The sequence below is a fragment of the Capricornis sumatraensis genome, chromosome 17 (genome assembly GCF_032405125.1).
Source record: "Capricornis sumatraensis isolate serow.1 chromosome 17, serow.2, whole genome shotgun sequence".
NCBI classification, from domain to species: Eukaryota; Metazoa; Chordata; class Mammalia; order Artiodactyla; family Bovidae; genus Capricornis; species Capricornis sumatraensis.
In genome coordinates this window covers 70,819,352-70,832,538 of record NC_091085.1, presented here as the reverse complement: position 1 = coordinate 70,832,538, position 13,187 = coordinate 70,819,352, and the positions used below count along the sequence as shown (strand labels likewise).

At 44.1% G+C, this 13,187-nt stretch overlaps 1 protein-coding gene across 1 annotated transcript in view; it reads right to left on the bottom strand.

Moving 5' to 3' along the window:
• SVOP (SV2 related protein) overlaps positions 1-9,443 on the bottom strand; it is a 66,991-nt gene extending 57,548 nt beyond the window's left edge. The window contains exon 1 of the mRNA XM_068989625.1: positions 9,409-9,443. Within this exon, the coding sequence (XP_068845726.1) occupies positions 9,409-9,443 (35 nt within the window). The remainder of the gene's footprint in view (positions 1-9,408) is intronic.
• Positions 9,444-13,187: the final 3,744 nt, after the last annotated feature.

The window sequence follows — 13,187 nt, the reverse complement described above, 5'->3', positions numbered from 1 at the left end:
CTGAGACGCGATTAGGGTGAGGAAGTTTTTTTTTTTTTCTATTTTCATCTGAGCTTCTGGGTATTTATCCCCTGAGTTCATGAATCTATCAGACTGAAAAAGGAAGCTTGTGCCTAATTGTGATTATGACAGGGTAGCATTTCAAGTCATGCCTAAAGATGGGGTAAGGGTGTCACAGAAAGGAGCGCCAACTCTGCAAACAGACTGATCTGGGTTTGAATTTCCTGCCCCCACTACTCGGCAGCTCTGAGGTTAGGTTACTTTACTTCTCTGGGTCTCAGTGTCCTGCTGGTAGAATGGAGATGGTAATTCCCATCTCACAGGGTTGCCATGGAGATTAAAGGAGTCAACAGAGAGAGCATCTCAAAAGAGTCTGGCCCCCTTCTTTAGTATTTTATTTTACTTGGTCATGCCACACAGCATGTGGCATCTTAGTGCCCAGGGATCGAACCTGTGCCCCCTACACTGGAAGAGCACAGTGTTAACCACTGGACCACCAAGGAAGTCCCTATTCTTCAGTATTTTAATAAATGTTTACTGAGTGCTGACTGTGCGCTGAAGGCTGAGATACAAAACGGGATAAAATACACCTGCCCTCCTGAAATGGATTCCCTATTGAGAAGACGGTTAATATACAAGTAAACAAGAAATCATTATACGTTTGCAAATGAATGAGCCTTGAGAGAGAAACAAATAGGGTGCCAAGATAAAGAACAACTGGAGGGAAGAGTAGTCAGGATAGACTTGCCTGAGGTCTGGAGACCAGGAGAATCCCGCAGAGATGGGGGACACAGACCCAGGGAGTAGGACCAAGGAGTAGAGGTGGGAGAGACAGGCTGGATTATACAGAGACCACAGGGTTTCCATGTTTTCCTGAGATCAGTGGGATGCCCCTGAAAGGTTTACAAGTAGAGTGAGACGGGGGAAGGTGATCAGAGTTGATTTTCAGATCATTCAGGCATATTTTGCTATAAGAGGATGAACAGATTGTGGGCAGTGTTTTAAAACACTGGAGAAGGAATGGAAACCCACTCCAGTATTCTTGCCTAGAAAATCCCACTGAGTCAAACTTACATTTATTTATTTTTTGACTGTGTGGCACGTGGGCTCTTAGTTCCCCAACCAGGGATCGAACCTGAGACCCTGCATTGGATGGGCACAGTCTTAACCACTGGACTGCCAGGGAAGTCCCTAAAATATTGGTTTTATTATCATTTAGGTGTGGCAAACAGATCAGGAGATGACTGCCAACTGAAGACTTCAGACTCTGTTATACTCACAGATTCCAAGAAGGGGGGCATGCCACATTTTGGGGGCAGGGGGTAGCCAAATGGGGAAACACTGGGATCAGTAAGGAGGCAAGTGAAAGTGAAAGCCGCTCAGTCGTGTCCAACTCTTTGTGACCCCATGGACTCTACAGTCCATGGAATTCTCCAGGCCAGAATACTGGAGTGGGTAGCCGTTCCCTCCTCCAGCGGATCTTCCTAACCCAGGGATCAAACCCAGGTCTGCCACATTACAGGTGGATTCTTTACCAGCTGAGCCACCAGGAAAGCCCAAGAATACTGGAGCGGGTAGGCTATCCCTTCTCCAGCGGATCTTCCCGACCCAGGAATAGAACTGGGGAGGCAAGGGTGAGATAAAATCTGGGGCAGAGTCTTTGCTGTGGTTTCCACAGGAAGGAGCAGGTGAGGCAGGGCAAGCAAGTTGAGGATCAGCTAGTTTGAGTCATTTCTCCAGGCTCTGAGCATAGGGACTGTCTCCAGTTGCCTGGTATTTGGCCCTGGTGTGATTAGTGCAGGTGGATTAGTGGCTTTGGATTGGTTGGTTTGCACACAGAAGGTCCACTGGCAGGCGACTTATTTACTAGTTAACCCTGGGAGGGGAGAGCCCTCCAGAATCTGCAAGGCCCCAAAAGGTCAAAACATCAGAATACAGAAAATAAAAAGCATGATTGATGCACAAAGATTAACACAGGACAGACATGCAGGGAGGGCATTCTATGTGTCAGACCACATTCTGGCCCTCGGGGAGTTTACAGTCTTTTACCAAAAGTATCCTGAAGCTGCAGGAAGGGGCACAAGCCATAGTCCCTACATGACTAATGTGAGAAAAGTGAGGCGTAAAGAGAGGTCTGAAGATGCTCTGTAAATGGAGAGACCGAAAAATGTATTGTCTAAACTAAAACGCTTCAGAGAAGTGGTTCTCAATGGGGTGACATTGGCAATGTCTGGAGACAGTTTTGATTGTCACAACTTGGAGGGAGAGTGAATATAATGAAACAAGGCTATGTCTGATCTTTCCATGGGGACTCAGTGCTTTAGCTGCTAAAACTTAATAATGGTGGCCCCTGCTGTCAAGGAGAATGATTAAGCTGATGAACAGATTTTTCTGATTTTTTTCAATGCATAACGTTTTTACTTAATCCTGTGGCTTGATCTACCCTAAAATCCAGTATCGGATGGAATCTAGGCAATGTCCCATGAACTTGGGATCCATCAGACCCCTGGTGTGTGAAGCTTTCATACAACTAAATGAAGACAGACACTGAACAATAAATAAGCAAATTATATGGTATGTGGGAAGGTAATATGCAATTGAAAAAAAAGGAAAAGCAGGGATTTCCCTGACAGTCCAGTGCTTAGGACTATGCCTTTCAATGCAGGGGGTGCAGCTTTGACCCGTGGTCAGGGAGCAAAGATCCCACATTGCCTCACGGTCAAAAACACAAAACATAAAACAGACCCAATACTGTTAACAAATTCAGTAGACTTTAAAAATGGTCCACATTAAAAAAAAAAATCTTAAAAGAGGAAAAGCTGAACATGGTATTGGAGGATGGGGGACGAGGGCTATGATTTTTTTCAACTATAGTAAAATACACAGAAGATATCATTTGTCATTTTAAGTGTTTTTAAAGAGTACAGTTCAGTGGGCATTAAGTATATTCACAATATTGCACAATCATTACCACTGTTCATCCACAGAACTCTTTTCATCTTGTAAAAACGGACACACTGTCCCACTACACAGATCCCCCTCCTCCCCTTCCCCAGCCTCTGGCAACTACCATTCTACTTTATGTCTCTATGAACTTGATTGCTTTAGAAACCTCACAGAGTGGAGGTTATGCTTATTTCACTTAGTATAATGTCTTCAAGGTTTATCTGTGTTGTAGCATGTTTCAGGATTCCCTTCCTATTTGAAGGCTACATAATATTCCATCGTATGGATAGACCACATTTGTGTATCTACCCATCATGAAGGGACCCTTAGGTGGCTTTCATCTTTTGGCTATTGCGAATAATGCTGCTATGAACATGGCTGTACAAATATCTCTTCCATATTCTGCTTTCAACTCTTTTGCGGGTATATACCCAGAAGTGAAATTGCTGGGTCCTATGGTGATTCTTAATTTTTTGAGGAGCCTCCATACTGTTTTCTTTGGAGGCTGCCCCATTTCTCATTCTCACCAATAGTCAGTGTGTAAGAATTCCATTTTCTCCATATCCTCACCAAGACTTGTTGTTTTTATTTATTTTTGATAGTAGCCATCCAAGAAGCCTGGTGTGCTGCAGTTTGTGGGGTTGCAAAGAGTCAGACACAACTGAGCAACTGAACAACAAAAATCCTAATGGCAGTAAGAGAGGGCTACAGATTTTAAGGAGGTGATGAGGGTAGGCTTGGGCGAGATGGTGACATTTGAGATCTGAGTAAAGCAGATACCTAGGAGAAGAGCTTTCTAGGTAGAGAGAACAGTGGGTGCTCAAGCAGGAATCCACCTGGTGTGCTTAAGAACAACAAGGGGACCATGGGCTTCCCTGGTAGCTCAGATAGTAAAGAATCTGTCTGCAATTTAGGAGACCAGGGTTTCAACCCTGGGTCGAGAAGATCCCCTGGAGAAGAGAATGGCAACCCACTCCAGTATTCTTGCATGGATAATTCCATGGACAGAGGACCCTGGCGGGCTACATTCTATGGGGTTGCAAAGAGTCAGACACAACTGAGCAACTAACACACACACACACACACACACACACACACACACACACACACACACACACACACACACACACACACATGCACACGGGAGCCAGAATGGCTGCATGAGGGGGTGAAAGAGTAGAGAAGACAAGGTGACATGGGAGCCCTAGAAGGGTTTTGGAACTGAAGAGGCTTCTGAGTTGACATCTAAAGAATCCCTCCAGGGACTTTCCCTGGTGGTCCAGTGGCTAAGACATCACGCTCCCAAGGCAGGGGACCCCCGAGTTCAATCCCTGGTCAGGGAACTAGATCCCATATGCTGCAACTAAAGATCCTGCATGCCTCAACTAAGACCCAGCACAGCCAAATAAATAAATAATTCTTTTTTTAAAAAAGAATACGTTTGGTTGCTGTGTTGAGAATGTGCCGTAGGGAGACACGGGCAGGACCGGGAAGACCAGCAAGATAACCCCTGGAATCTACCCAGGTTCAGAGACGACGGGGACTTGAACCAAGGAGTAGCAGTAGAGTTGGAGAGAAGTGATAGGAGTTTAGATGGAGTTTAAAGGCAGGACCAAGAGAATTTCCTGATGGGTTGGAGTGAAATCTGAGGGAAGGAGGAGTCAAAACGGACTCCAAATGGGGAGGATGGAGTCACCATCAACTGGAAGAGGCTGAAAGAGGAGCAGAGTGCAGGAAAGATCAGACTTCATGTTTGGACGTGTGCTTCTGTGAGCTTTCATCAGGACATCTTAGGATTCTGAAAAGGAGACCGTGGCTTCCAGGTGCTTTGCTATTTGAACGAGCTGGAGGATGAGGGGAAGATGTCCAGAGTGAAAGAAGACAAATAACACTAGTGCCAACTGGTTGAGCCCTTATGTGGAGCCAGGCACTGTGCTGGGACTTCCCAGTGGTGTGACCTGCCTGATCCTCACAACGGCCCTGCCATGCAGATATCACTATTATCCCAGCGTTATAGATAAACACCCAACCATGGGGAGATGAAGTCACTAGGCCAGGGTTACCCAGATGGTAAGTGGCAGAGCCAGGGTTTGAACCCAGATCTGCCTGACTCAGAGCCTGCACTTTTACCCCAGGAAGCCCCAGGAGGAGTCAGAAGATTCATTGAGCTGATGGACTTAAGCTCAATCTTTATTTTTTTAATATTTATGTTATTTATTGAGCTGTTCCAGGTCTTCGTTGCAGCATGCGGCATCTTTACTCACAGCATGCAAACTCCTAGTTGTGGCATGTGGGATCTAGTTCCCTGACCAGGGATCAAACCCAGACCCCCTGGATTGGGAGTTAGAGTTCTTATCCACTGGCCCACCAGGGAAGTCCCTAAGCTCAATCTTGAAAGACAGGGTTAGTAAGAAAGGAGTGAGTGGATCAAGCAAACACAAGATAAATGTCCAATTTCTTGTCCTTACTACAGGGTCCTGTGTGGCCTGGTCCCTGCCATCCTCTGCAGCCTTCCCTCTACTCACTTGCTCATGAAGCCCCACTGGCCTGATTTTGAGCTCTTCCCCTCACACAGTTCCTCCTATTGGAAAGCTCCCTCCTATCTCTTCTCCTGGCTGATCTCTACACATGTCTAGGGGTTCAGCGCCAATGTCACTTCCTCCAAGAAGCCTTCTCTGATCTGCCTCTCTGCCATCTAGAACTAGACTTGTCGCCCCTTCTCCACGTGCGGAGAAAAGGGAACCCTCCTGTGCTGTTGGCAGGAATATAAATTGGTGCAGCCACTATGGAGAACAGTATGGAGTTTCCTTAGAAAACTAAAAATAGAGTTACCATATGATCCAGCAATCCCACTCTTGGGCATATATTCAGAGAAAACCATAATTCAAAAAGATACACGCACCCCAGTGTTCATCGCAGCATGATTTATAACAGCCAAGAAGACATGGAAACAATTTAACTGTCTGTCCATCGACAGATGAATGGATAAAGGAGATGTGGGGGATACACACGAAACAGAATACTACTCAGGCATTAAAAAAGAAGGAAATAATGCTATTTGCATTTGCAGCAAGGTGGATTATCATACTAACTGAAGTAAGTAGCCCCTAAGACAATTCTCATAATTATTGTGAAACTGTGTCTTCAATATTCGCTTCTCCCATGGGACCAGTGCTGTCCAATAGAACCTTCTGCAATTCCAAAAGTGCTCTGGGCCCAGGCTGTCACAATGGGACTAAAGCAACCTTGAGCCACATGCAGCTACTGGGCACTCAAAATGCAACCAACGCAATGAAGGAATTGACTTTTTAAACAGGACCTATTTTACCTATAAATCATACTTTATAATGTGAATGCACGTGTCGCTTCAGTCGTGTCCGACTCTTCGCGCCTCTATGGACTGTAGCCCTCCAGGCTCCTCTGTCCATGGGATTCTCTAGGCAAGAATACTGGAGTGGGTTGCCATGCCCTTCTCCAGGCGATCTTTCTGACCCAGGGATTGAACCCTTGTCTCTTGTGTCTCCTGCACTGGCAGGCAGGTTCTTTACTATTAGCACCACCTGGGAAGCCCACTGTGTATTACACATGGACATTATTTCATATACCAACTACATAATTTAAGTTTAAATAGCCACATGTATTGGACACTGTCTTGGACACTGAAGCTCTAGCTGTGAGCTCCTTGAGGGCAAAGACCATGTATCTTATTTGGTCATAGAATTCCCCGATGTAGGATGATGCTCAGGAAAACTGTTGAGTGAATGAGTGAATCAATGAATGGATGAGCCAATCCGTCAATGTAGTCTGCATAATCTGTTTTCAGGAAACTCATCCCAGAAAGGAGAGACCCAGGAAAATCTGACTTGCACAAGATCTCACAATAAGGCAGAACTAGATACAAAATCCAGCCTTCTGAATCTCCTGCACATAGTGCTGTGCACAGGCAGAGGTTGTCTGTGGTCTCACACAAGCCATCGCGGAGCTGTTCATGAAGGCACCTCCAAGTCCTGGGAAGGACTGTGTCTTAGACATCCTCACTCCTTCCTCCTCCCCTGACCCTGTAAACAACTTAGTGGCTTGTAAATCTATTAACACTTGGCTTCCCGCAAGACTGAGCCTGTTCCAAGGTCCACTCTTGCCAATCCTCTACAAGGCACTCTGATTTTTAAAAAACCCATATTTTTCTCAGGCCATCTGTTGCCGGCAGTCTGTGAATAATATACACAGGGTGTGGTTTAAAAAACACCTATGTCGTGATGTGAAATCCACTCAGATTTACACAGCCGTTCCTTTTACTTTTTTTTTTTAAATAAACGAATGTTAACATGTTTCAGGGCTAATTTTGACCTTGTTCAAATGTAATTTGGGGGTTGCAGATTACATTCTGGGGGACTCCAGCAGAAAGAGCCTACAGATTTTGTTTTTACAAACTTTTTTTCAGATATCATCATAATCATAATTTTATAAATTATTTTTCAGATGTTCATATGTATTGATGTCTCTGTCTGCCAGGCATTTGGCACAATGACCTCACATGATCTTCCCAATAAGCCTTTGAATCAAGTACTATTATGATTCCCATTTTATGGCTAAGGAAATTGAGTTTCAGAAAGGTTAAGTCACTTGCACAAAGTCACACAGCCAGGAAATGGCACAGTAGGGATTTGAAGCCTAGTCTGTCTTATTCAAGAGCCAGTGCTCTTAGCTAGCACACAATGTGGCCTTTCTAATAGATATTACATGTATTTATGTGTGTAAAAATCAGGAAAATTATCAAGAAACTTAACACTGGGGAGACAGAGACTTATTCTTGTGCTTCTTTTTGGACTTTATTCTATATATGTACTATTATTAGTATAAAAACTAAATTAATTTAAGCTTAAGTAAAATCCTCTTATTAGGTTTGATTTTTTTCTAATGAAGGAAGGGCTTGTCACTCCAGTGTATGTCTATCTATTAGTAGATTAAATATACATGAATCTTTGAGTAATTTGCAAAGTTCACATGCCCTGACAGCATTTGAAAATTTAGTAAAACTGCAGCTCCAACATGTATCCTTATCCTGAATTCCAAATTTCATATTTTAGTTTCTGGATTATTTTTTTATTTTGAGGTAATAGGTTGGTTTTTAACATATTTATTTTCAATGAAAATAAATGTTTTCCTTGAGAGATCTGCACTCAGGTACATACATTTTTATGGATTCATAGATCGACTTTGGATAGTATAACTGGGCATCTTTCAGCATTTGTGAAATAATGCCGTGTTACATAAGACAGGCCATTGCAGATCAATTAATAAAAGCTTAAAAGTAAACATTTCACTAATTAAAATTTTTAATCCAAATTAATATTACACTGAATGAGAAGTAGACATCTCAATACCCTTCAGTACTCAGAGCCTCAGAGAGCTGTAGCAGTCACACTAAAAGTCACTTGGGAGAATTCCTCAGTGGTTTAGAGAGAGAGAGAGAGAAAAAAAAAAAAAATTAAGTCAAGAAAATATACATACTAACAATAATGTATCCTTTCTAACAATTCCAAAGGAGTGTCTGCTTTTACCATCCAAGTGACCAGTGCTTCTAAAAGTTAAAACAAAAATCCCATTAATGTTCTTTTTGTTGCTCCATCTCATACTCTTGGAATTTGCTTAACAAATCACCATCAGCTTGAGGTTGGAGAATTTTGAATGCCCCTTTTCAAGCCCTTTCCATTGCTTGACCGTATTTCCCCAAGATTTTCAGAGCAAATTTGGTATCCTTGAAAAATTAAAAAAAAAGAAAGAAAAATTCCAGTCCTCTAAGCAGTGTATTCCTGAGTTCCCAAGGATAGCCCCTGACAGTGAGCCTCACTTAGCTAGCTGTTACAAAAACCTTTCATTCAGAAGAAGGCAAGAGGTTTCACCAAAGATACACAGCCCTCTCATTCACACACTTCATAAACAACGGGGACTTCGCCGAAGCCTCCTCTCTAGGAAGGAATCCCAGCTTTTCAGAAAACAATATGCAACATCAGTTTCCCTTCTAAAAGACCTTGCAGGAAAATTCGGAATTTCACAGCATAGGAGAAGGGCTGGAAAGGACCCATGTCATTGCACGGACTCATACATTCACTCCACATTTCCAAACAGCAGCTAACGCTTTCTTAAAACACAGACCCTCCCAATCCCTTTAGGAGGAAGAGCAATTCCAAGGGAAAATATTACACGTTTAGGTCCCCGTTAAGATTCTGACGGATCTGGGGGAAAAAGAAAAAACCGGACTGAGTCAGAGATAACAGAGGCTGAGCCGGTGGGGTTGGGAAAATGGCTTGTCTCCTCCAGGCCTGAGTCTCTCCCCCTGAAACCGTTCCCTTTAAATTCGGGAAGGCATGCCGAGATGCTCTCCTGCAGGTTTTCTTTCTTTCTTTCTTTCTTTTTTTAAGAAAAGCCTGTCTGCCTCTGACTCGCCCTTAAGATACTCACGGCAGCTGCCTGAGCTGGAATAAGTCCTCCTCCATGTCCGCGCTGCGCCAGGACGAGCCCTGCTCATGGCCCTTACATGGTGGTGGTGGATGGCGAGCGCGCGCTCGGGGGCTTCAGCGTTAGGATGCCGGACCCGCGCGGCTGCCTCCCTCGGTGGCAGCTGTTCAGGGGAGGGAGCCGCCAGGGACCAGCCCACGAGACAAAGCCGCCGCCGCCAGGAGACCGCGGCGAGAGTGGGCGGAGAGGAGGCGGCGGAGGGCAGAGCGAGATGCGCGCGGAGAGGGGGCGGGGAGAGCCCTTCTGGTTAGCGAAATTTACAGGCTCTCTGGGGCTGGTGGTGATGCTCTGGGGTGCCGACAGGGCGCCCGCCAGCCTGTGAAATGGCCGTCTGGGTACCAATGAGGGCTCTTCGGTTGACGATGCCTCTCTGAAGGTTTGTGTGTATGGATTCATTTAAGGTTGCCTTCGATATTCTTGAAAACCAGGCGGCTGTCACAAACGCAAAGAATGAAAAACAAAATTTCCATGCGTTGAAGCATTGTTTATTGAGCACCTACTGTCCGCCAGGGCTTTCCTGGTGGCTCAGGGGTAAAGAATCCGCCCGCCAAAGCAGGGTTTGTTCCCTGGGAGGGGAAGATCCCCCGGAGTAAGGAAATGGCAACCCACTCCTGCGTTCTTGCCTGGGAAATCCCATGGACAGAGGAGCCTGGGGGGCTGCAGTCCTTGGGGTCGCAAAGAGTCAAGACGAGACTTAGCGACTAACAACTGTATGCTGGGCAAGGTGATAGTCACTGGGTAACTGATAAGAGAATAAGTTAGACATGACATTGTCATTACGGAGATGAGATCTTATGAAATGAATCAAGAAAAAAAAATTGGGTAAGTTGTGTAGGAGAAAGCCAAAGATCGCTCATTTATTTAACAATCGTTCACGAGTGATCTCTGCAGTTCTGGGGAATCAGAGATGAATAAAACCCAATTCCTGCCTTCAAATTCCTCTTTATCTTGTTCAGTGGCACACCTCCCTCTTCCACTAGAATGTCCGCCCCCGCTCTGCCTCTAGAAGGTAAGCTTCCTAAAGGTTTCTGATGTACCCCCAAGGGCCTAGAAAAATAAAACTTTATTTATGGACACTGAAATTGAAATTTAATATTCCTCACTACACTCAACCCCAGGGCTTTGCTGTTGTGAGCACTCAATAAATGCTTGTTAAACTGAAAACACACATCTTTCAAGTGAGGAGATTCAGTATCTTTCTTAAGCCATGGAGAGTTGGGATAATAATTTATATCAGAGCTGGCAAGTTGGAGGGTTATTGGTTAACTCACCCTGGTTTGCTCAGGACTTGAGTTATAGTACTGAAAGCTCGGTGTCCTGGAAAGTGCTGGGTCTGAAGCAAACATTGACAGTCGGTTGCTCTACAACTGTAAGCCAGAGAAGGGTTTTCATGCCTAAAGGGTTTTGAGTACCCTTAGGTGCAAGATTTCAAACTATAAAACTCTTTACATACAACTATAAGACTCACAGGAGTAGGTCTTCATGACCTTCAATTAGGCAATGGTTTTATAGACACGACCTCGAAAAGCACAAGAGACAAAGAAAAAAAAAACAGATATGCTGGACTATATCAAAGTTAAAATCTTTTATGCTACAAATAATACTATCAAGAAAGTGAAAAGACAACCAATAGAATAAGAAAAAATATTTGAAAACCGTATAACTAACAAGAGACTAACTCAAAATATGTAAAGAACTCTTGGAACTTAGTAATAAAAGACAAATAACTCAATTTAAAATGGGCAAAAGATATGAATAGACATTTCTTCAAAGAAGACGTGTAAATAACCAATATGCACTTGAAAAGAAAAAGTGTAACAATACTGCAATCAAGATACAAAATGTTTCCATCATCCCCAAATTTCCTCTCTGGCTGCTCAGACAACCACTAATCTGCTTTTATTACTATAAATTAATTTGTGTTTTCTAGAATTTATGTAAACAGAATCATTAAGTACATATTCTTTTTCTGACTTCTTCATTCAGCATGGCTTTGAGATTCATAAATGTTACCATTTTTTAATAGGGCATTCTTTTTTTATCACAGAGTAATATTCTATTGTATGATATGCTTCATTTTACTTATTTGCTGCTGCTAAGTCTCTTCAGTCGTGTCTGACTCTGTGCGACCCCATAGACGGCAGCCCACCAGGCTGCCCCGTCCCTGGGATTCTCCAGGCAAGAACACTGGAGTGGGTTGCCATTTCCTTCTCAAATGCATGAAAGTGAAATGTGAAAGTGAAGTCGCTCAGTCATGTCTGACTCTTTATGACCCCATGGACTGCAGCCTACCAGGCTCCTCCGTCCATGGGATTTTCCAGGCAAGAGTACTCGAGTGGGGTGCCACTGCCTTCTCTGACATATATACTGCTGCTGCTGCTGCTGCTAAGTCACTTCAGTCATGTCCGACTCTGTGCGACTCCATAGACGGCAGGCAGCCCATCAGGCTCCACCGTCACTGGTATTCTCCAGGCAAGAACACTGGAGTGGGTTGCCGTTTCCTTCTCAAATGCATGAAAGTGAAATGTGAAAGTGAAGTCGCTCAGTCATGTCTGACTCTTTATGACCCCATGGACTGCAGCCTACCAGGCTCCTCCGTCCATGGCATTTTCCAGGCAAGAGTACTGGAGTGGGGTGCCACTGCCTGCTACTTCTACCCATTTCCCTTGTTTTCTACAGAACAGGTCTAATTGTAAAACAGTATGATACTTAAGAGACCCTCCAACTGGCCACCGATGCCATCCTCCAACGGATACTGTGGCCGTGCAGTATCACATAGGAAGACCAGGTATGTCTTCTTTAAGCCCGGGGGATCAAATCTATCCCAGTTTTTCAGGATACAGTTCAAGGGAGTGAGGCTGGAATTGTTAGCTCCCATCTTGTCCTGAAGAAATCAGACAAGCCCCCAAGATGAAAGGTTGTTGCTGAACCATGCAAAGACACCAGGATTCTTGGCCTCCAGAGGAGAAGAATTCAATCCGGGGCCAGAGATGAGGCTTGATCACTCAGAGCTTTTGTGTAATAAAGTTCTATTAAAGTATAAAGGAGATAGAGAAAGCATCTGACATAGGCATCAGAAGGGGACAGAAATGACCATTTAAAGTTTTCCAAATTTGGAGCTCTTATGAATAAAGTAACTGTGAACATCCATATACAAGTCTTTCTATAGATTTACATTTTCATTTCTTTTGGGTAAATAAATATTGAAGAGTGAAATGGTTGGGTCGCTGTGGTAAGGTTATGTTTATCTTCATAGCAAACTGCTAGCTTTCCAAAGCATTTATTGTTGTTGTTTAGTCACTAAGTCGTGTCCGACTCTTTGTGACCCCATGGACTGTAGCCCCCCAGGCTCCTCTGTCCATGGGATTTCCCAGGCAAGAACGCTGGAGTAGCTTGCCATTTCCTTCTCCAGGGGACCTTCCCAACCCAGGGATGGAACCCACATTTCTGACATCTCCTTCATTGCAGGTGGATTCTTCACCGCTAGTGCCACCTGGGAAGCATACGTATCATTTTACATCCCCATCAGTGATGTATGAGAGAGTTCCAGTTGCTTCAAATCCTTACCAACAAACGGTATTGACCATTTCTTTAATTGTCATCATTCTAGTATAGTGTCTTGTGGTGTTAATTTTTGTTTCCCTCGTGACAAATTATTATTTGACCATATTTTCATGTACCTATTGGCCATTTATATACCTTTTTTTGGTGTGCAATGTCTG